Below are 24,459 nucleotides of genomic sequence, written 5' to 3'. Positions count from 1 at the left end.
CACATATATACGAATACAGGCGGATCTTACTTAGCATGGATTGACCCGAATCTATTTTGCTTGAATTTATTACAGTAATTTATGAACATAAAAGATGTAATTATTATTTTTTTGAAAATTAAAATGATTAATAAATGTCTGTTTGTTTAAGTAATTGCATCTTTTAATTTGAGAAAATTTCGCATCGTTTAACGAAGACATGGCATAGCCTTGGTGATGATTTTTATTAATAACCCAAAATAAAAGAAGAGAGACTCTTTCCCACCACAACAGACAAGAAAAGGAATACAAACAATGTTGATCAAAAACACTAGACTATACCTGTTGAAGAAAGGTCAAAGAGGGAGTGCGGGGTTAAGGAGACATGAGAACGTCATTCACAAGAAGAAATCATTTCTATAATCATTCATGGGAACTGGGTAGGGAAACAACAATTATGTCATATAAACACCTTCTTGCGCTAAAAGTTACCCGCCATTTCCTCAATTACTAGCACAACCTAGACAACAACAAATTAAATGTTGCTTTACTTGCCTCCTCCAATTTTGCCCAAACGGGCCAGGGCCAGGGCCTGGGCCTGGTAAAAGAATCATTAACTCTGATCGACCCAATGCCCGAATAACCAACCCTGTACACAAGGCCAGCCTGGTCAACCACGCAGTGTGTTCATTCCCCACATCCATGTCCGCACCCCACATGAGTTAGCTCAACTAAACCAATTCTTTGGGATTTACATTACTCCTCTGTTTCTTCAGCTCCATCCTTGGTAATCTCAGGGGCACATTCTGTTCCTGAAGCTCTCTTCTCCTCCTCAGTAACAAGTGGACTTGAATTCCCACTAACAGACTCTGATGGCTCAGGAGGTTTTGAACCAGGGTTTTCATCTGTTGATGCACATCTCCCCAACGCAGTTTCATTTGTATTGTCAGAGGATGGAGCATCTTCAGTAGTACCATCTGGGTTAAGACCACTACCTTTATCCTCCAGTTTCACTTGCACTTCACCATTTGGGATGGTACAAGATTCATCAGAACCGGATGCTTCACTGGAATCCGGGGTCTCTCTCCATTCAACCCACGCAGGTGGTTTATCATTTGCACTTGGCCCAGCTTCTCTAGAGTCTTCAGACACGTCAGCGGAGTTATCTTCTAATTTTGCATCAGGCACCTGAGAAGATGTCGCCGTATCATCCAAGTCATCATCTTCACCGACAACAACCTCATCTTCTCCATCGCCATTTACAACACCAGCTCCCTCATTATTAGGTGATGGAGAAGCAAGAGCACCAATTGAACGTTCATTAGAAACTCTATCATCTTCAAATGCAAACCAGTTGGAATTCGTAAAAAGAGACCCACTGCAAACAATAAAGAAAATGCCCCACCAAGTAGGTCAAGCGGTTGAGTCAGCACAAAAATAGAAAATTCAACATGGACAAGAAAGTTACTAATTTCTCATTTCCACCAGTTAGTTCAAAAGAAGATTTCAACCTACCTTTCTTGGTCGTCTCCTAGGCGCAGAGAAGATATCACAACTTCAGCAGATTCATCATCAAAGTAAACATCCTGACAAGTACAACAGCAATAGACCATTACAGGTATTCGCAAAAATTCTTTTACCAAAAGAGAGGGAAGAAAAACAACAATCTAAAAAAATAAAAAAGGAAAGGAAAACCATTGACAGGGGATGTTCTTGATGATAAAAGGAGATCATATTTTGATGACCAAACTAACAACAGAGTGCAAAATCATTAGCAAGAACTAACAATTCCACATTATAACAAAAGGGAAAAAAGCACAAAGAGGAAGACTCCTCAAAATAAGTTTTGGCAAACTTTTTCCTACACAATTATTATTTTGACCAACTGTCCAGCTATTGACTTGAAATTTGAGATCATAACACGACATATACCTCATCATCTCGTTCAAGAGAGCCATGTACCTGAAACAAATGGAAAAGATATCATCAAATGAATAAACAAACACCTCCACATTTTAAATCAGAGTGTCTACTAATTTAACGACAGAATGAATACACAAAGACAAATATTGAAATAAAAAACAAATCTAAACTAACAAGATTTAAAAATACAAAGTAAAAACTAGAGATAGTATAGTCAAAGACTAACAAGTTTTATTTGCTAAACAACATAAAGACATTCCTGATACAGTAACTAAAATGAGAATAGTAGGGAAAACCACTGTTTTTTATATAACAAAGCATCACCGTTTCTTGCATAATTACAAAACTATTTGCAACAAGGTCCTGTTAGTTGGAAAAACAAATACATAAAGACTTGAGGGTTTGAAAATCGAATGCTCAATAACATTGAACAATTGAATTCTCGATAACATTCAAAACAACAGATTACATCCCCATATTCCATTTACATACAACAGATGAAAAACTTATAGCCTCTTTATCTTTTTTATTTTCCTTTCAGATAATTAGCATCTCCAATTAATCCAACAAAGAAAGAGGAATGAAATATATATAACTTAAAATGAACTAACAGATTGGTTGCTTACATTTTATAGATAAAAGAACAGAAAGAATAAGACAGATTTGGTGTTTCAACTATCCACTCCGAAGAATGAAAACAAAAAAAACAAAACAAAAGCAAAAACCAGATTGATTAGGGTTAGGATCAACTCTTATAACCTTTTATGTTGACCATGACTTTTACATCCAGCTACAACAATAAAGTGGTACTCGATCTAATCTAGAATTTATTTGTCCTGAGACTAACCAATTCAAGGCTAATTCATAAACTAAAAACTGTTCTTGATATAAATGGTGTATTTATCCACTCAAACCAAATGCCCAAGCTTCCATCTTTCTTGCTAATTTTCCATCCTTTTATAATGCAGAATAATTTCTTATTCCAGAAACCGTATTCTCTTGGTCTTGGTACTCAATAAGTAGATAAATAAAACTCAAATAAAGCTGAATTATTAAGAAAGTTTTAGAAAGCACCTCATCCATATCGTCATTACTGTAAATGCCATATCGAAATGCCTGGCTTAAGTTATTTGCTAAGGCTGCAACATCATAATCCCTATCTTGGTAATCATCATCATCACTATCTCTTGTCCGGTCTTGTAGTGCAGTTGGCCTCCTGTCAAAATTGATGAATCATATTAAAGAAACTCAGAGAGATATAAATATTACAATATCAAACAAAAATGTTAGCGGCAACTTGAAGAAACTTCCAAGCATTTTCCTTGTCTGTGTTCCAGTTTTTTGCATGGTAATAAACAATTCAAGTAGCTAAAGCTCATTCAAAAATCATTTTCGTTTCTGGCCTGACATTCAAAATCATTCAAGTTCTTCAGCTTGATGACTGATTTGAAAAAGAAAGGGCTACGTCATTCGATGATAAAATGACAAATTAATACAGGATTAAAGCTAAATTTGCCACTGTACTATTGCCACTATACTTTCAATTTGATTACTTTTGCAGAGGGGAAATTTGTGATGTGCATGTTGAAAAAAACATACATGTGGCATGCTGATTTGGAAAAAATGAGTCTGCTCTTTCTTTTAATTTTTTAAAATTTATCAAAATTTTGTTTTAAAAGAAAAAATTAAGAAATATTTATAAAATAAACAGTACAGAGTGAAAAGGGGAGAGAGAGAAGGGGGGAATGTGCTGGATCTGGCCATCCGATACTGGCACCAGACGGCCAGATCCAACCTTGAAAACAAGAAAAACAAACAGAGGAGAGACGTAACACAAAGAGAAGGAAAGAGTGAAGAAACAGAGAAGAACATGGAAGGGAGAAACAGGGAGGTTAGAGAATAGCCAGATCTGACCTTCCAAAGCCGATCTGTCATCTGCTGCCAGATCCAGCATTGGAGTTAAAAGAAAGAGAAGTAAAGAGAGAGAAACAACTGCAAAAGAGGAAAACAAAAGGGAAGACCGAGAAGGGAAAAAGGGAGGGGAGGAGGAGAGGGAAAGCCAGCCAGCTGCCAGCGGCCACAGCACTGCCTGCCAGTGCAAATCATGGCTGCTAGGATCGGGGTTATTGCCAACTAATCAAAAACACCTGAGATAATATCATGTGACTTCACATGCACTATTCCATTATTTTTGTCCAAAAAAGCCATTAATTAAAGTAAATTGGCAAAATTCAATACAATTGAAGTACTAAAGCAAAATTCAATATTGATGCATGGTATAATGGCAAATTTGACCTTAATCCTAATCAATTCTCTATGAATATCTCAGAATATCAAAACCACATATTCTAATCAAAAAGGGATCATAACTACCTTAAGAATTCAATTATCCCAACAAACCTTCCACCTACACTAAAGAAAACTGACCAATAATACACTGCCGGTGATTATATTAATTAGCTCCACTATTTATCAAGGATAAATTTACATTGTTCTGAAAGACCAATTATAAGTGTACATAAAACATTGTGAAATTAAATAGCTTTTGAAAATTCAGCTTAACCCGTCAAAAGAAGCATTCTATAAATTTAAGACAGCACTCTCCATAAATTTGGCGTTCCCTCACCCATGCTTTTTTCTCCCATCACAACTTTCTGTATACCAATTATCACTCTACACAAAAACTTAGCAGAAAACTATTTTACTGTCTCACTTAGGATTAGATAGGCAAGTAGACTGCAAGAAAGGTCTTTTAGTATCAGATCAAGAATTACAAGAACCTGAAAATTCTAAATATCTGCTAATGGTATAAGCAAACAATTATACCCTAGTATTTCGGTCAAAGAAACTGGACACATTGGACAACTTGCCTACGGACACTGACTATAAACTGACTATAAAATTAAGGTTGAAGTGAAAAATTAATTTTGCAATCTAATATTAGATCTCCAATCAATAAACTAATCACTTCTTCCCTCTACTTTGTGTAATTTCATTAATCTTCATCCATTTTATCATAAGACTTATCACAAAACAGTTCTACTACCGCATATAATCCTTGTCCAACTATACTAAGTGAAATTATTATCCAGGATCGAGGTTTCTGTAAATTGGGATCAATGGAACTGTAGCAATCAAGGCAATTCCAACAAGGCTCTACCGTGCACAAAATTTAATTTTAGCTGTGCTGAAATTCACCCAAAAATATGGCAATCACGAATAGCCTCTAAAAAGAAGAGAAAAAGAGCAATATTCAGAGGAAGATGACCTACCCACAAGCCCACTGGTAAACATTTTCTGTAGCATTACGCTTTGATAGGAAATTTGTATGCCAATCAATCCATTCACTATTTTCCTGTCAAAAGAAAAACAAATTAAAAACACAACTCTTGAAAGTGGACCAAAATTTTGAGCCTATAGGATTTTGCATCTCTGACAGCAATAGGCAGAAACTTCCCTTGAGAACATCCCAATGGTTAGTACTTGGAACTTTCAACTTGGAAGTCATAGGTCCAAACCTTGGGAATGAGAGAGTCAGGTAATGAAATGGGAGAAGGCTACCTCCCACATTGTGACACCAGACAAAGATAGTCTGAAAGTACGGAGACCAAAATGCAAACATCCAGAGAAAAAAGATAAAATTTTGACATGACAGTATAATTCCAGAAGTGTTAAACAACAATATAATAGCTAAACTTATAAATAAAGAATCAAGAGTCACCATGTGTAATTTAACACACTCCCTCGGTCCCAAAAATTATTAAGAAAATACATTAAAAGCACTCAAAAAAATTATAATCATCACCTTATTTAAGATTCCTGTTTCTTTGTCCTCAGTTGATAAAAATTCTTACCCTAGACATCTTTGATAATTTCACACTATGTGAGACTTAATTGTGGATGTTTATATGCAACATCCCCAAATGGAAACATAGAGTTATCACCGGATAGACAGAATATTAGATATCATTCAATTTTAGAGATTAAACTATACTTCTGATTCCCTAATCAGAAATTCAAAAACATTTCCAGATGGGTTAAGTGTTGCAATACTACATAAAACACACAAAAGTATATAAAAGTATGCAAAGAAGACTGCATAAGAATTAAAACCTGCAAAAATGCCTGAATTTCACCATTGCTATTCCCAAGCTGAACTAGTTTGTTAGATATACGCGTCAAGTGTCCAATATTTCCTATCTTGGGTGGTGCTCTACCTTCAGCACTAATTGTTGGCTGCAGGAGATTGGAACACAGGAAAAACCAAGCACCAATTCAACATTAAAATAGAGAGAAGGTGCACAATGAATACAAGATCCAAATAAAGTATGACTGGATAACTACCATATTTGGATCAGAAGCTAACGTGCAATTCTTTTCTGCTTCAAGTATTTTTCCCACAAGGTTACATTCACGAAGAAGATGTTCTACAAGTGGAACATTTTTGCTCTCTAAACATGACAAGATTATGTTCTCTACGTGGTGATGCAAAAAGTTGTTGTAAGGATACCTGCACAGAAAATTAAATAAGGGAATGAGAAATAAGATCTAATCAGAAAAATCATCACATTGCAAGAATCTTAAACTTACTCAAAGAACAAGTTCAAAATCCTTTGCACAGCTCCCAGTCGCATCAATTCCTTTTCAGCAGCTTCACTACCAACAGTCAGCAAGACAGAAATAAACTCGACAATCTGGAAAGCCCCATTTCAAATTACAAATAATCTCATCAGCTTTTTCTAAATGGGCAATTGATGATACATAGAAGAGGACCATTAAAATAGCAATCGAGTATAGAAATTTATAAGTTCAACCATAAGCTATAGCTGACTCATGCAGGGGAAAAAACACACTCAATTCTCAAAATACACAAAGATAATTTATAAAACACAAAAAAAAAAAAAAAACCACCTTCAAGCGATGTTTCCCAAGAGGTGGCTGCAACTTTCCGTATGTTGTTAACAAGGTTGACTCTGAAGATGAAACATCCAAAAGCTTCAGTAAATCACCTGCAGCATAGTAACCTGATTTATAAGTTCTCCTGTGGGATGACACTGACATTTAAGTGGGATGGTAACACTCTTTCTTTCTGTAATTTATATCTAAACATTTTCATAGACATGTAGTTGAGAGTTCTTCAAAAAAAAGTGATTCTAGGAAAATTAATTTGATAATAAGACATCATATGCAAAGAAAAGAAAACCCCTTTAACATCTTCGGTTAATTCATTTTCCAAATCTGAGCAAGGTGAGTCTGCAAAAGGATTTGTTTGCAACTAATAGTAAATTAGAAGAGATTACTTCACCTAAGCTCTCCAGCATTCCTTCAACTGTCTCAGGGTTTGCAGCTATCAGTGACCCTTGAGAGAATTGGCGGTTATATGCGTGATATACACCCAATGTTAGCCTCTTGGGATCTAACAAAGATATGCACACAGACAAGGAATTGACCAGAACAGATTTTGGTCTTGAGTCTTCCAAAGCATGACGAAATAATCTTCCGATGAAACTTCATGACAGCACAGAGAAAAAAAAACCAAATTAAATGATTGATAAGTCAGAAAACATATTGGACACATCTATAAGCAACATGAGAAGAAAAGGACGAGACCTACTTTGGGCTTGTAACTTTCGCAGCAAGACCATGAGGAGCAAATCGTGTTATAGCACATAAGGTTTCAGCTGCATTGGCATGCACCTCAGCAGAATCCTGTAAAAAAAAATTTGAAAATACGTTCAATGGATACTGACAAACATTTCAACACCAATAATGAACATGACACCTTAATTACATGCCTTCAATGATCATAAGTAGGTGATACTCTTTATAGGTCAGGAAAAGTTTATGCGGAAATAATTCCAAAATACCTAACAAAGAATCAGTACATCTCTATCATTACTAAACTGGCAGACACTAATTCCATTAGTGGAAAAGAGTTTGATGAATGGTGCAGAAATCAGCACTTGTGCAACAAAGAATCAAACAACAGTGTTCTAATCAAGGTACAAGAGAACAGCAGAAGAATTGGGTTTAAATAAAGAGAAGCCCGTTGGACACAAAGTCAAATATGTATTTACAAACGAGGTTTGCAGATAGCCCTCTTTATCTAGGGTAATCTAATTTGTCTTCCATGTTCATTTCTCTTCAACTTTATCTCATTTTATTTTGTTTCATTTCTAACTTATTCTCAGGCTGATCCTCCATCAGATATCCCTCTCTGAAAAATAACATCAAAAGAAAATAAAAAAGTCCCTAATGGTTGACCTTTTGGCTTAACATCCGCCCAAGGTGTCTCCCCACCATCACCACCACCCATTCTCTCCCTATAAATAACCCAACTAAGGGAGGAAAACGAGGAGGCAAAAGTAGCAAACCAAATATTTACATATCCTGCTAATTTCTAGCAACCCAAGCACCCTATACCAAAAAAAAAACCCAATTAACAGCTATTAGAAAGAATCTGAAAGCAAATATTAACTTCAGTAGTAAATGTTTGATAAAGTATTCATTATTTGAAAGAGAGAATTAGATGTTGAGTGACAGTAGGGGCTGCTTCAGGAAAATTGGAAGATGCAAGGCCGGTTTACAGAAAAAATGAGAAGAAGCTCATCTAAATAAACAGCAAGAAGAAACAGGGAATTAAGAGAGAGCCTGAACAGAAACAGGAGAAAAGGGGAAAGAAGCAAAGGAAAGAATAAAAATAAAAGAAAAAGGATGGAGGGAGGATCGGTTGGCAACTGGGCTTTCCGCAGCAACACCAAGGAAGCAGTATGGAAGAGAAAGCACTTCAGAGTGAGGACAATTTGAATTTTCAGAATTAAAGAGAGGAGTCCACCATACAAAAAGATACCTTTATTTATAAAAAGAAAAGAAAAAACGAATTTGATAGGGGTGGTGGACTGCTGTGTCATCTGGCCAAAGTTGAGTTCCAATAGCATGCTTTTGTTTTATTTTGCAAAATGAAAATCATTTAAAAAAAAATTAAAAATTGTCCAACATTGGAATTTGTAAATGAAATTTTAGTGACCACTTTTTAGGAGAATTCTTGATATAAGGAAAATTTTGCAGGCTACAACAAAGTATTAGGTGAGTCTCAAAATATCTGTACAATAAATAGATTGATTGAAAATCGTGATCAAAAGATTAAATGAAAACAAAAAAAATAAAATAAAATGTGCAAGTAGAAAGATATTGAGCATCATGGAGTAACAAAATGATAAAAGAATAATAATATTAATCACCAGGCAGTTGAAATATAAACATGAATACCAAGTAAAACAAAAAGTAAGATGACAATTTTTGGGCTACCCTTTCCTTCTTTTTTTTTACAAATATAGAAGAAGATATAGTAGTAAAAATCCCCAAAACATCGAAATTGTCAGAAATATTGTACTGACAAAATTCTCGAAAATTCTCAAGGTACACAATTTGGCTGACCCTGCCAAAGTGTTGGGTTGGCCCCAAAGAATTAAAAGATAAAATGAAAATGAAAATAAAAACAAAAACAGTAAGAGTAGAAAGATACTGAGCATCATCATGGAATAATAAGATGATATATATAAAATAAAGATAATGACATAGCAATTGAAATAACAAAAGATCTTAGCGAAACATCATGACACAATGTAAAGAAAACGGAAAGAAGGTGATTTTTGAGCTACTCCTTGTTTAATTTGCAAAATAAAAAAAGAATACAGTAATAAAAATCCTTACGTCGGAATTATTTGCAATCTTCTAGTGACAATATTTTGAAAAATCCTCAAGGTAAGGCATACTTTGCCAACCACATCGAAATGTTAATTTGGTCCCCAAAGGTTCTTGCTACAAAAATTAGCTGTTTTGTGCTATATACATATGTGTGCGTGCGTGTGCACACGTGTGTGTATAGTAGTGCTGCCATAAATGCCTTACGATAAAAGAAGACAAGCAAATGTTCAAATTTGGTTACTTCAAATACACCACTCAGGAGTCATTAATTGAGACTAGCTTATACTTTTTACCTAAAGTGCTCCTCACATGGGCAAGGTTGGAAGGAATATAAAGTGTCATATCCTTAGAGAAGATCAGGGGCTTAGTATCCTAAAACAGTAAAAGAAAAATAAAGGCAAGATGGTAAAGCCAGTGCACAACAAATTAAAGAAGGCCAATCTCCACACCTGCGACCCTCACAAAAGTGTGGAACTGTCAAGTGACAACCACATTTTATGAAAGTAGAAAAAATACAAATTTGCTATTGCTCAAATAGTCAAAGGCACTTACTGAAGAGCTGAACTTGTCCACGATCATCTCCAATACATCTGTATCCTCTATCCATTGCATCGACTCCATGTAGTTTGTATACATATGCTCATCAGCACCAATCAAACGTATTAAAACCTAATTAACAAGGAATGACTATCATAAGCTAATATTAAACCTCTCAGCAGGGTAGCAAGGGCAATCTAGAATCAAAAGTGTATTTTGTGAATTGCAAACTACCAAAAAGATTTGACAACATGAACAACTTCCATAACAAACCAAGTGCACAAGTAATCTCATTAAATGAGAAAAAAAAAACACCTTAAGCATATGAGAGGTTCATATGTGCAAAGCAACAGATAAAGATAAGATAAACATGCTTTTCAAAAAAAAAAAAAAAAGATAGATAAACACCAACCTCCATTATGGAAGTTATGCCAATCAGGTCAACTAGCTGCTTGACAATTTCCTCATGACCCTGCATAGCAGCATAAAGGTAACAAATCAGATCAATAGTATACAGGAGACTTCAAATCCAATTCAAAGACAACATCTCCATTCCATAAACAAAGCATTACATGCAGCAATAAGCATCCACAACTGCAACACAGCCATAGAGATGATCCTAAAAGGACATGAAGTTGAGCAAGCACTTTATATTAACATGCATTATATTACAGATTCAAGTGGCACACATCAGATTATCCAAATTCCAAATAATTCAACAACATTATCAACACTAAGTCTTCTAAAAGTCCATAAAAACCGATGGCATTCTTCAAAATCTTCAAGCATCAAACATCTCAGTCCTTACTCCTTGTTACATTGACACGTATCCATATAGAGACGCATCTAATATAACACCACTGGTTGCAGCCATATTTATGCTGCCAGCAAGGGAAAAAACCAAAGAAGTTAATAACATAGCTATTAGAATTTACTCTAATCACTAGATGTTTTGTACTAAATCACGCAATGCAGTGTAATCTAAATTTTGAATCTTCTAAAACTGAAAAAAAATCAATCAAATCAAAATGTAAAATGACTCCACAAAGAAAGAATCAATTTCACCTAGATATGAAATTCTTGGTGGAATAAGCTAGCCAACTACAAATTAAAATGATGCACTATTTTCTACTACTCCTAAGTACTTCTACAACTCCTAATTAAATCTAGAACTCCAAACAAATCTGCTTAAAATAAGGGTGAAAAAAAAATACCCCCACCATAACTCCTTTTGGGACAGGTGATGTTCTAAATTCCACTTCCTGTCCCACAAACCAAATCAATCTAAATTCTAAGTAACTTAAGTTCAGACAGTGAAGTGCTAAAGGAGAGATTCAATCTGCATACAAAAGTTCAATTAAGATAAGGAAATATACAGCAATTCTCAACACAGCCATCCAAATTTAGCAAGATAATATGTCAAATTAAAGAAAGACCCTCTTCCCATTGAGAAGTTTCAGTCTTCACTCATAAAGAAATAAACAATAGTTTCAGTCAATTTTTTCATGGATTCAGAATAGAAATAATTAATTTAGCTCAATCTTTAACATGCAAAATCACATCCACACTTCCATTCAGAATTCTCATTTTACTTAGACAAGGTAAAAAGGTTTTTCTACCTTAACCTATGAGTAACAAAACAACAGAAAATTATGCTTAAAATTGGAATAAAGTATCTGGAGCTACTGTAGTCCCAGAACTCTCATAGTGATGAACCTGCAAATAGTCGAATTAGAGGTGTGAGGAGGGACTGCAACGGCTCTACTTATTATTGAGTTACACCGGTATCTTCTATTACATCCTTTATGCTAAACAGGCAAACAAGACCAGGAAAAACACAACATCTTTTACAAATATTTAACTGTTCAAAGAAGATAAGAAAAGAAAACCATAACAGAGATAGAGCTAACCCTCAAAACAAGGGCACAAGCAAATTCAATAGGTAGATAGACCAGATGGCAAACACATCACAAAGTCCTAATTAACACATGGCCATTTGTTTATGATTACATCAGATTTTCCATGCAAATATAAAATTTTCATTTTCATTCTTGGCACACTTTGTTGCCAATGTATAAATAGTAAAGCAAAACAAAATTTTCATACATGTCATGTAATACCAACAGACAACCATCATTCCAGTTTTCAGTGCATAAACACAATGCATTTCTCAATCCAGTCAAATAAAATCTTAAAGATACCTTAATATACTGCATGAATGGCAATGTCTTCCGCAACAGCAGACATATGACAACCTAGCAAGAAACCATAACCAACTATAACAAGACATTCGAAGTTCCTTATATTTTTAAACATAATAAATGAAATGAAATGCATAAAAGCTACGAAGTTAAACATGCTAATATTTCAAAAGTTCAAAATCGAATACCTTACTGAAGTACCCTGCCAACAATGTGCTGTGGGAGTGATTCGAATCCAAAAAGGAAAATAACAAATTCATTAACTGCAAACAAGCAAGCACCAAATGATTTAAAAACTAACATTAAAAAAGGAAAATTACAACTCCAGAAACAGGGCAAATAAAAGGGTCAACTTCTTACTTCCTCATCTTCGACCAACGTCTTAAGTATGATATCAACCTCACATGTAAAGATCTCACATGCGATAAAAGGAAACCTACAATCACACAAATCAAAACATTATGTATAAAGTACTATCTTCAGGGGAGGGGGGGCACAAGCTCATCTAATAGAACCTACTTGAAAGTTCGCTTCTTCTCAGCATCTTCTGGAGGTTCTACCACAATATATTGAAGAAGTTGTTCAACCTGAGTCTTCTCACGCAAGCTGCAAATGAGAACAATATATGACAGTGAAAAAATCAATGAAGCAAAACTTTAGCCATTAACATACACAAAATTTGCAAAATTGCAGCTTAAATCCAACCCTCCCAAAGTTCAAGCTATCAACATCCTCTGAAAGGCCCAACTAAGGTTACTTCATTTGCTTGGAAGGACCTCAACAAAGGGTTTGATAGATACTTTTTGCACACAAAAGAAGCAGAGTCAATTCATCATCTCTTTCCTACTTGCCCTTGGGCAAGAGAACTTTGGTATATGGCTAATGCGTTGTTGCTGGTTAATTGAAAAGGAGTTAAACAGACTTGGAAGGGTTCACATTCTTGTAGAGGTACAAAGCTATTGGACACTTGTTTTAACACTTTATTTTTGGTTTCATAGGCAGCATCTGTTAGAATTACATGATACTCAGGATATTATTAATCTTTACTTCTGTAAAAATTAGCATTGTACTTGGGTTGGCATCCCCTTTGTGTCTTTTTAAAAAAAGGAAAAAAGGCAGCTTCATCTAGCCATACCTTTGGTAGACTAGCAAGCGATAAAAAAAGCAAACAACCCCACAAATTACAAAAACTATTCAAAGAATTTATTCCAGATAGATAGCTCCTTGGTAGCAATACTGCCAGAGGCTATAGTACGTATTGATTACATTTCACATTAAGCTCCAGTTATTAATAGACAAAGCATTGGCTAATAACAACTATAAAGCAATTCTTCATAATATAATTATTAATAAAGAGAGTACTTTTTCCAAGTGAACCAGCATGACATTCTATATACAAATATGGGGCCTAAACTCAACTGAGCAGCTCCACCGAAAGTTTCATCAAATTTAGCAAAAGATCTCCATCAATCTTGAACTGATTTTTCCCCAATGTAGCTTACTTGGTTTTCTACATATTTAAAAGCATTGTACATAATGCTTCACCCTGCTTCTACATGTGTTCTTCGCCTCAAATTCAACTCCTTTTATGTTGATTCAAAGCTATAATCTCTTAGATAACCATTTGCATTTCTTTTCGAGTAATTTATAGGATAACACCCAGTGGTATGAGACGATAACATTTGCCCCTAAAGGTTCAAAAAGTGAGACTTAACCACCCTGAGGAAATTTTCCATTAGCTTTCAAGTTAACACCATTAACTTCTTCCTCCAGTTCTCCGCACACAGCATTTTGTTTTTCATTTTTCTTTTTCCCTTCTCCTCATCTTCTACTGAGTTTTGAAGTGACTTTGAACTTTGAACTATTTCTCTCTCTCTATAACCATGTGATTTCTGATTTACTTTTCCTGATTACTGTGTTTTTTTTTTTTTGGTTTGCAGCAAAATGGAAGAATGAATCAAGAGGATTTATGAGGTTTAGTGGGTTCTTCTAAAAGTGTTTTTTCCTGAACTTGAAGGGAAAGAAAGAACTTTAAGCACCTTTTTTACATTATTTATCTTATTAATAGTTTTTTTCCTGATTGCATTTGTAATTAGTTGTCTTAGATGGAACGATGCTTCTGGAAAAAGAAAAGAAAATGAAGTTTCAGTCAGAAAAAAAAAAATGTTTTCCAGTCATGGCTGCAACAATTAAATAATCAATTTACTTGATTATGTAAGTAATTGTTCATGTTCTTATAGAGCTATTATCATATCTGGGGGGTGTTTCACCAAAAGAAAAGCCTTCTAAGAAATGAAGAGAAAGAGTGAAAGTTTAGGCTCATATATATGAATGGTGATTCACGGCTGAAATTTGGAGACACGCTTGGTCAGTCCATAGGCTGGGAACATCTTTTTTTTATTTTTGCCAGTACTTTGAAGATTAGAAATAAAGAAATCATAAATCAGATAGAAGTAAAGAGAGAGTTCAAACACTCTGAAAGATAAAGACAGGGAAGGGAATAAAAGATACAGAACACATGGTAGAGAAATGAGTAATGGTTAACTGTGATAGTTTGTAACCAAAGGATAACTTCTTTGGAGTGGTTAAGTCTCACTTTTTAAATCTCAGTGGGCAAATTTTTTTTGCCTCAAACCATGAGGCATTGTTTTGTAATTTACTCTTTATTTATTAATTTTAACTTTACATGTCAAGAAGACATGCATCTATGATGATCCCAATACCAAAAAGGTGAATGCATTTCTACATAATTGCCCAAAGATCTCCAAACACCCCATTATTTAATTCTTAATACATTGTAAAACTAAAATTCCCTGAGGATTTCAGAAGCCTTAGCCTAAGGCTTTCATACTTAAAGCCATTTCCTATGATAAAACATTAACAAATTGTCTCATTTGTAACAAAACCCTGCATGGTGATTAAAGTCAAAAAGCACTAAATAAGCACATCAGAGCCCATATTTACTAAATTGCAATGTGATGGTATAAAAAAAAATTTAACATGCTGGGAGATGAAAGAACAAAGAAAGCAAGCATATGTGGAGACTAAAAACCATACAAGTTTATTAGCCGCCCATTAAGGGCTTTGCATTCCTGAATGATTTCATCCTCATCAAGAAGCTCTTCCAATGTAAAATTTTCCTTATCCAAAATTGTCTCAACCTGCAATGATCATGAAATGGAGAATTGACAAAAGAAAACAAAAGTCATACTTTCTAAAGAGTACTGAGACAGAAAATAGTAAACATACAAGTTGACTGTAAACTAACAGCAAGCATAGCCTTGGCCCTTAAATATCATTTCCTTTCACAATGAGGATTATTGGCAAGTACAAAAAGGGTAACCACCATTTACCAGCCCCACCTAATATGTAAAAGATAATGATTATTTACAGGATATCATCTTATGCTTCCAGAGAAGAGTATAGCAGCTGCGTCAAATCCATATACTTTCTGTGAATTCTTTTCTGCTGCAATTAGCATGACGATGCAAGCTTAAAAATTTTCCTCCACGGCCTTACCTACTTGAGAGAAAAACACAGGGTCCGACTATTTCTGGCTCTTTGCCTATCTAAAGTATAATCTACGACAAGGAGAACAAAAACAAAGTATTTCCTTCCTCCCCTCCAACTTCCTTCTCAATAAAGACAGTGAGAATATAGAAAACATTGATCCCAGAGCTACCAACACTAAATTTCACATTTGAAAATACATCCATCGATTTGAATAGTTTAATAAAAAAAGAAAGGTACTCGTTTTATCCCATAGCAAACGCTGTTTGGTTTGTAGACTTGAATTTGAATGGATGAAAATTATATTTCAAGTAAATTCAGAGTAAGAGGACGATGCCGCTTAAAAAAACCCTCTAACAATCAACAAAGTTGAAAAAATCCATAAAAACCAGCCCATAGTCCATTTTTGTAACCCTATGCTAACAATGAGGAGCATCCAATACCTAAGGCATTTAGTCAGTTCCAGATACTGAAACACAATATTTTCAAGCCCTCGTTATTTTTCTTGCATTTTATCCGGCAGCCAAACAGAATATTCACAAGCAAGAAACCCCAGAATTCAATTAAATACACAAGAAATCAAAAACACATCTGCATAGATCAAAAATAAGAAAATAAAAAAAAAAGAAAGAGAAAATCGAAAAAAAAGGCAAAACTCACAGGAGACGCAGTGGACAATCCAGTCATACGCCAAAACATCTTTGCGAAAAATCAAAAGCGAAATCGCCTCAAAGAAAGAACCCAGATCTGAACCAGAGAAAACCCTAGCAATCGGCGAATTTAAAGAAACAAAACAAAAAGATCCGCCGCAGAGGAAGCCTTAGAAATCTGAACCGTACGGATTTGAAATGTAACCTTGAAAAAAGTGGATGGTAATGGGATTGGATCGAGCCGATGGATTTGGGTGCGATGGAGAGAAGGAAACCAAAAAGGCACCCGTAATCGCGGGAGTGTTTGGAGAAACTAAAAATAAAATAAAAATGTAAAATAAAACAAATAAATGTGTAATATATGTGCGCTGAATTATTATATTTTTTTTGTTTTTTATTTTCCGCATGAAAGCGTAAAAAAATTACCATTTTTTTAATTATCAAATAATATTATGGAGTAGGAATAACATAAAAAGGACAAAAAATATTTTCCCCAATAAAGCTGGAGGTTTGTTGTCCACTTGCTTTAGGAAGGGCATTTAATGTGACCCAATGACTTTATTATTATAATTTTAAACTTAAGCCAATCAAAGCCAAATTTTTCATCTACAAAATCATAATTTGATCATTGTTACCTGGCAATACATTAAATCAAAGGCAAATTCTAATCTAGAAAAATTATATATTATATTATATTGTATATTGTAAAAGAATATTTATTATTTCTCAATTTCATAAAAATGATTAACCTTGAAATAAACACTCTTCAAACCCAAAAAAAAAATAAAAATAAAAAAACATTTACCTTCTCTTGTGACATGCTAAACCACATAACTTGCACTCCCGTCTACCATTTATTGGAAGATTTAATTCTGGCCAAGTCAGCTTCTTCATCCCTCACGTCATGATATTAGTACATCCCTTCACTCTAAATATAAAATAGACTTTAAGTTATATAATTTAACACATAGTTTAGAATTACCATTTAATTTTTATGTCAAAGTTGACAACAACCGATCACATATTCTTCAAGGTCATAAGTCTTGTCATTATCAAAATTCTTGATCTGAAAATTTTAATACACCATGATCAAACTTCTTGTTTTATATAATGATTAATATCTTATACAATAATCAATATTTAGAATATGTTTATTTAAATGTAAAATATATATTTTTTAAAATGTTTTCAAGACTTATATTATTTAAAAGACTTCAAATTTATTTTAAATGTAAAACATTTTACAGGTCAATAAAAAAAATATTCATTGATTACGTAAAATGTCTTATACTTCTGAATAGCGTAAAACATTTTTCAAAGAACAAAAAAACTATTCTTACACTAATATTAGCATAATAAGTGTGATAAATATTAATATTGAAATTATTCAATAATATTAAAATTAATTAAAAAAATATTTTATAATGAAATCATTTAATGTAATTAATATTTATATTTATGAATTGAATAAACTTACAAATAATTATAATAAAAAATATTTCGAAGATCATCATATAATAAATACATATTTATAAATATAAATTTTGAATGTTTTACACAATTGAGGAATATTGACATGTACTATAGGAAAAACAATTTATGAATATTGATATCTTTACAGTGTTATGATAAAAAAAAAATGATGAAATGGGAAGCTTTTTTAAAATTAGAACTTGCTTTCATTATAATATGAGATCATTTTAGCACTCAAATAAAACATTTTCGGCAAGATAATACAAAAAACAGAAAATATTTTTGACAACTTATCTAAATATCAGAAAACTGTAAAATATTTTATACAGTTGTTTTACAATTACCAAACAAACCCTACCCTTGATATATCATTTTCAAAATACAAGTGTCACGAGATGATTAATTTCCCCCAAAAGACGAACCTAATATGAGATTAAAACATCGTCTACCTTTGACATTCTCCCCCACTACGAAGAGAAAGAAAAGAGCTTTGGAGAGAGATGAATATGATATGATGCAGAAAGGTTTGGAGACGAGACTATAAATCAACCATTTTGTAGTCTCAATGCACTGAATGAATCCCTGAAACATATATTGCAACCAATGGCCTATTAGCTAATTGAGATTCTCCTGCAATTCTAAGAACCCCTGTATAAAATAATGTTGTAATTGACAAATGATTTTCCTCTTCTCTTTTGGCAATTAAATGAAGAAAAACGGATGCTGTAAATGGGAGGGAGGATTTGTTGAAAGCGGCCATTAAGGCTGGATGCATAACGCCAGAACGGTTAACTGATCATAATATATCAAATTTTCTTTCCTTTAAAAAAAGAAACAACAAAAAGAAAATCTCAATGGTAAAGATACACTACTATGTTTACACTGAATTTCTCAGCTCATGGTAGTCAAAACTGAAGAGATGCAAAATCTTGTCCTGTCTTACAAGAGCTTCAATGATTGAATTGCAACTCCATTCCGAGCAGTTGGATGGCGTCCCCATCTTCCTAGTCTAGGTTCCTGCAGCAAAAGTATTTTGAAGCACCAAGAAGATTGACAAGCTGCCATTTCATCTTAGAAACATAAAACATGCACACACACAAAAGTATATATAGCAGAGTCTCACAGTAGCCCTCCTTAAATAATATCACAGAATGAGCACCCATTTTAAACCATATATATATATATATATATATACTTGATAAGCCAAAATAAAATTGATCCAAAGAGCTGTGCCCACGCTCAAACTGATCCTCACTATGATTCTTAATCCTTGAAGTTTAGGTAGAAAATGTAGTATAAAAATCAACCAGCATTAGAGGTAAAATTGCTAAGGGAATTTTCTAAGTTTTCCTTGAAGAATGAAACCATGGTATACCTTCTAAACATGAACTGCTCTGCAATCAATCTTACTGATGTTCATGTAAAACATACAAATGTAAAGACAAATAACTTTCGAAATTTGTCATCATGATTGTAAAAAACATAAGAGTAAGGCACCAAACCATTATTCAATTGAAAGATAACATATATTAGCCACCAAAGAATTATATTGTTAAAAAAAAAATGATGTGGAAGACTTTCTAGGAAAATTAATACATAATAGAAATGATTTGACAGTCTGCTAAGAACTAAATTTCTTTATTAGGAGCCAAATTTAGCACATTAGGATGTAATTACAGAATCATGGTTTGTTTTTAATGAACTTCATATAAAATGAACAATTCAAGTTAATATTCACACCCCTCAACCAAACTCAGAAATACAAAACGTTTATGCAAGAGACTTGTCCAGATCATGTCAAGGACAAATGCCTCACCTGCCCAACTCCAGCAATTAGAAACTGTCCAGAATTTGCAAAAGCCAGGGAATTAACAAATCCCACCTGTATCATGCAAAGGATTCGGTAAGCAACCAAAATGAGATAGGAAAAGGTCAAACAAGAATGCAATACTATGAAGGACTCAACCTCACTAATATTCCAAAAGAAGAGTGAAAAATATAAAATTATAAGAAACTCCATTGGATTAACGAGTGTTTTTGACCTTTCTCAACCGAATGCCACTCATCTTGTGATAAAGATTTGCTAGAAATGATTAACGAAACTTCTGTTACAATAGAAAAGTACAATAGTGTCTTGTCTCAGCCATTTTGTCTTACTTGTTGAGCTTTTGCACCTTAGTAGACAATATAACCTACTAGGTCGAATCTGAGTTAATGGAGATAGTAATTTGTTTCAAATCTCATCAGATAAGTGTTAAAGTGAAGTGACTGCAGCTGACCACATTCCCAATAGCATTCCACCACTTCCTTTACAAAATTGTAATACTTTGACAACAGCTTAATCATGGATCTTTTCCAACAGTTTAAGGGAAGAATACTTTAACTAGGAAGTAAGAGTCACTTAGAGCATATACCATATAAAGCATCTAATCAAGAGATTTGAAGCAATTTCAATCCATAACTTTGATCTCTAGGACTTCTTTGCACAATCCTTAATGCTAACAGCAATGAAGAAATACCAGTATCTTTTTGTAAAGTTCGGCAATGCATTAATTAGTATTTCTCCAAAGACATAAGTTTCAGTGGAGAGTTAAAGATACATGAAAATGATTATGGTGACTATATTCAGTTCTTTACAAAAATTTGAGTTAGCGATAGATAATCCAATGGCCTAAAAGTGCAATTGAAAACTGTAGTAAACTGTTAACTGAGGTATTGCGTAGGTGACTTAAACTTACCAAGGGAATGCCATATAAGGGCTGGATGTCCTTTCTCCCACTCTCAATGGCCCATAATTGAATGCAGCCATTACCAGCTCCTGATGCAGCAAGGTCACTGCCTCTACATACAGTGATTGAACTGACCCAGGAATATGTTGATGAACTACTATAGCTCTCAATTTTGTGATCACCGTTCTCTGCTGAGTTCAAGTATGAAGCAAACTAAGAAAAGAGGCTAACAATGTACACAAACAACCTAAAATCATACCTAAAAGCTGGCCATTTTTGTTTCTTTCTTGACTGAAAACAATATCACACCAGCATTTGAACAGAGAAAAGATTAAAAATCAAAACCAAAAAGAAAAACACTAAGAGATAACTTAGGCATCTTTAAGAAACCAAAACTTGACAGAAGAAATGTCCATTGGCCAGGCTACCCAGCCCACTTTAGGCGGCTTAGGCTAAGATTTTTTAAGCCTGAGCTAGCCTAAGCCTGACCCAAAGTATTGTTTCATTAAACAAATAAGATATTATATTTATCTTTAATTCTAATATATAAAATCATTTTATAATTATTCAATGATAAAAGCATGTCTATGGGCGATCTGGGCTAGGCCTGGGCTTAGCTTTGACAAGTAGGCCTGCTTTACCGCTAGACACCTCTCATAGTATTACCAGAGATCAGATTGCAAGAAATCATTAAATAATTTTGTGTGCATAAGGAAAAGTAGCATAAGACCAATTGACAGGATCAATGACAATCAAGACACAAAAAAGTCAAAATTAGATAATTTTAATCAATAATATTATCGCAAAATGATTACTTCAATAGTATCCATGATCAGATTAAAAGCAAACATAAATGATAATTTGTGCACAAAATGGCAGGATTAAAAAGAATGCCATCAAAATTCCCAGCGGCCAGCCCTCCCTCTTCTAATATCAGAACTAGTAAAAACATGATTTATTGAAATATGTGATTTACCTAAACGGATATTGGGGATTTTTTCACTGCCTTTTTGTTCAACATTCTGACAGGCAGGCAGCAGAGCATGAGCATTCTTCACAATGTATACAGGTTTCTTTCTTCCAATGCTCCAAAGTTCAATACTTCCATCGTCCGAGCCAGATAAGAATTCATCATTGTTAACAAAGCAGCAGCATTCCAAAGATGATGGTGGAGGACGAAATACCAACCGTGACTGGTCAAGGACCTATTTAGCAGAGTGCAGAACTGATGCCTATCAGATATGCAGAAGAAAAGCAAAATCCCAACCTACAGCTTGATGCCAGTAATACCACTAGTTGTTTAACACATTGGTCAGAATAAAAGGTGGGCTAGAGGATGTGCAGATTAGAAGATATCCATCTAGTTTGATTGTAATTACAGAGGAAGCAAACTTTTAATGCAAGCATGAGGTACTCCTTAAAAGTAGCTCCACATCAGTGTTGTTATTTTTGTCTGTGGTTGTCTATTTGGAGGATGAACTAAAACTTCTAACTAATCATGTTTACCTTAAACAACATCATACACCGATCACGTCCAACAGTCAACACTCGTTCTTTCCTTAGGCAATCAAGCGTCAATACTTCACTTTCATGACCATATATTGTGTCAATGTAAGCTCTGTCTTCCATATTCCAATACTTGACTGTTCGATCAAATGATCCAGAAAAAAGATCTGCCGTGCCTTGCCTAAAACTTAAACATGAAACAGGTTTTTGATGACCTGGAAATGCCTGTCAAGCACAAATTAAAGGTCAAATTGAGAAAGCTGTACACTTCATTATTCATGGAATTGAAAATTTGGAACAGGTTAAGTGCAGAGTAAATTAAAAGAAGACTCAAGCAAGGACACAGCATGATAATAAATTTTCAAGAATCTTATAACTGGTAAAAACCAAATGAGCATATAAGCCCTTGATAGCATAAAAAGGTCCATCATGTGTAAATTAAATGTCTTTAACAATAATATATTCTTTTTTTCTTTCACTTTGGGCCTTTTCTTTAACTAAAGAAAAAAGCATACAATTTTATATAGCATATCCACCAAGTCTGAGAATAAGCCAGAACTACCTGTAAATGCTCTCTTGTACGAATGTCCCACAGATGAACATGGCGGTCCAAGCCTCCACTTGCCAAATATCGCCCATCAGAACTAACAGCCAATGCTAAGACATTTCTACTATGTTTTTTAACTCGACCACGTGGATCCTTGGCCCCATGACTCTTAAGAATATCTTCACTAGGCCATTGGTACTTTGCACTTTTGCCACTTTCTACATCCCATTGTAAGATAGTACCGTCTTTGGATGCTGAAAAGCCCTTCAAGTCATCATCAGAGAGAGCTACAGCAGTAACAGATTGTTGGTGCTTCACTAAGACCTTAAATCCATCAGTAGTTTCTGGTTTTTTAAGTCTGACATGAGCACATTCAACAATGTAAGCATCCAAAAGAATGTCTCAACAAGAAAGCAAAAATAATCCTAAATCTTTCCAAGGACTTCAATTCCAAAGAAACTAGTTTTATTGTTTACTACCCGACATTTACAAAAGACATTTTCTCAAAAAAGAATGTCAGCAAAAGATACAAAGTCAAGCTTTAAACTTTCTGCACCTAGAACAAATAGAAAAAACACAGGGAAGGCTCGGGAACTGTAATTGGAAATTGTTATTCGTAAAAGTTACATGTACGAACACATTGGAAAAGGCTAAGACGGCTTTTACTTTTTACCTGGAAGCAAGGACTCTCCTTGCCCTGCCGCTCTCCTCAAGCTGCTCCTGCTGCAAAATCTTCGCCACAACCGAATCCCTGGCCTCTTCCCCTTCCTCCCAATCCTCATCCTCATCTTCTTTCTCCTTCCTTGCTATTGCCCGCATCTTATCCAAAAGCTCCGTCGCCACCCTTTTTCGAATCTCACCGGGGGTCTCCACATCATCCTCATCCTCCTCCACTCCCCCGCTTGCGTCAAAACCCCCGAGAATCTCTGCCTCCTCTTCTGAGTCGCCTGACTCAATGTCATCGTCCTCGTACTCCGTTTTCCGCCGCTTCTTGCTCTCCGCTTCGAAGAATGGGCCATTATTCATGGAAAATTTCCCGCCTTTTTGCCCTCCTTTTGGGGCCGACACTCTCTTGTTCTCGTTCTTGCTCTTCATGGTTCAACAATCAGTTTCGTTTTTATTTTGATTTTTATTTTTAGTGTTCTTCCAAAGACACGAAAAAGAGAAACACAGACAAGGGGGAGGGGTTTAAGACTAGGGTTTTTCTGTCAGGCGAGGAAGGAAGAAAAATGATGCCGCAACTCGTGTCTTTTAAAATGTGGGTCGATTCGATTCGGTTCGATTGCGGTTTGAAGCTTGGGTCGGTCCAAAAGCGGCCAATACCAATAAATAAAAATATTCAGAGTAAAAATCAAATCCATACATAACTTTAGGCTTATAAGATAACATTTAAATTTTATTTATTATTAAAATTTTAAATTTTTTATTTTTATGTAATAATAAATATTATTAACATTTTAATTCAAATCAAATCAAGATTTGTTATTTAGAATGTAAAATGTAAACTTTACTTAGGTCTTTTATAAGTTTTAACTTTTTTCTTATAATATTTTTTTCCTTCGAATAAGTACTGTTTATTTTTAAAAAATCATATCGTTAATTTCACTCAATATGTGTTGGATACTTAGAAAGAAAATAAAAATATTGTGCTACACTAAACGAGAGAAAGTCATTATTGCTTTCAAAATTTCGATCAA

At 34.4% G+C, this 24,459-nt stretch overlaps 2 protein-coding genes across 4 annotated transcripts; both read right to left on the bottom strand.

The window, feature by feature from the left end:
• Positions 1-187: 187 nt before the first annotated feature.
• Positions 188-16,847, bottom strand: LOC18595035 (SIT4 phosphatase-associated family protein). Its single transcript, XM_018123402.2, has 20 exons — positions 16,713-16,847; positions 16,518-16,604; positions 15,405-15,508; positions 12,867-12,953; positions 12,708-12,783; positions 12,536-12,610; positions 12,348-12,401; positions 10,559-10,618; positions 10,162-10,278; positions 7,517-7,611; positions 7,208-7,410; positions 6,814-6,911; positions 6,493-6,596; positions 6,247-6,412; positions 6,016-6,138; positions 5,175-5,257; positions 2,977-3,118; positions 1,912-1,941; positions 1,495-1,565; positions 188-1,357 (listed from the first exon to the last, which is right to left on the bottom strand). The coding sequence occupies exons 2-20, from the start codon at positions 16,554-16,556 to the stop codon at positions 736-738; spliced, it is 2,349 nt and encodes a 782-aa protein (XP_017978891.1). The 5' UTR covers positions 16,557-16,604; positions 16,713-16,847; the 3' UTR covers positions 188-735.
• Positions 16,848-18,722: 1,875 nt separating this feature from the next.
• Positions 18,723-24,005, bottom strand: LOC18595034 (U3 snoRNP-associated protein-like EMB2271). 3 transcript variants are annotated; one of them, XM_018123956.2, is made up of 7 exons: positions 23,436-24,005; positions 22,778-23,120; positions 22,216-22,440; positions 21,686-21,914; positions 20,719-20,900; positions 19,797-19,862; positions 18,723-18,997 (listed from the first exon to the last, which is right to left on the bottom strand). In XM_018123956.2, exons 1-7 carry the CDS (start codon positions 23,855-23,857, stop codon positions 18,920-18,922), a joined length of 1,545 nt encoding a protein of 514 aa, XP_017979445.1. In that variant the 5' UTR covers positions 23,858-24,005; the 3' UTR covers positions 18,723-18,919. The 3 variants fall into 3 exon arrangements, with proteins under 3 accessions (XP_017979445.1, XP_007022856.1, XP_017979446.1); XM_007022794.3 differs by having other exon boundaries at positions 20,719-20,897; XM_018123957.2 differs by having other exon boundaries at positions 23,429-23,695.
• Positions 24,006-24,459: the final 454 nt, after the last annotated feature.

This window comes from Theobroma cacao, chromosome 6 (genome assembly GCF_053813885.1).
Source record: "Theobroma cacao isolate CCN51 chromosome 6, ASM5381388v1, whole genome shotgun sequence".
NCBI classification, from domain to species: domain Eukaryota; kingdom Viridiplantae; phylum Streptophyta; class Magnoliopsida; order Malvales; family Malvaceae; genus Theobroma; species Theobroma cacao.
This window is presented reverse-complemented; position numbering and strand designations above follow the sequence as displayed.

Bases quoted from the DNA above. Each gene is read 5' to 3' on its own strand.
- LOC18595035 (XM_018123402.2), bottom strand. From the start codon at position 16,556: ATGTTTTGGCGTATGACTGGATTGTCCACTGCGTCTCCT. The intron at 10,619-12,347 runs GTATCTTTAAGA...GCTGCTATGCAG, and splicing joins CATTCATGCAGTATATTAAG to GGTCATGAGGAAATTGTCAA. The intron at 10,279-10,558 runs GTTGGTGTTTAT...CTTGTTAATTAG, and splicing joins GCATAACTTCCATAATGGAG to GTTTTAATACGTTTGATTGG.
- LOC18595034 (XM_018123956.2), bottom strand. From the start codon at position 23,857: ATGAAGAGCAAGAACGAGAACAAGAGAGTGTCGGCCCCAAAAGGAGGG. The intron at 21,915-22,215 runs GTAAACATGATT...TCTGCTAAATAG, and splicing joins GGTGTATGATGTTGTTTAAG to GTCCTTGACCAGTCACGGTT. The intron at 19,863-20,718 runs GTAAGTTTAAGT...TGCATGATACAG, and splicing joins CCTTATATGGCATTCCCTTG to GTGGGATTTGTTAATTCCCT.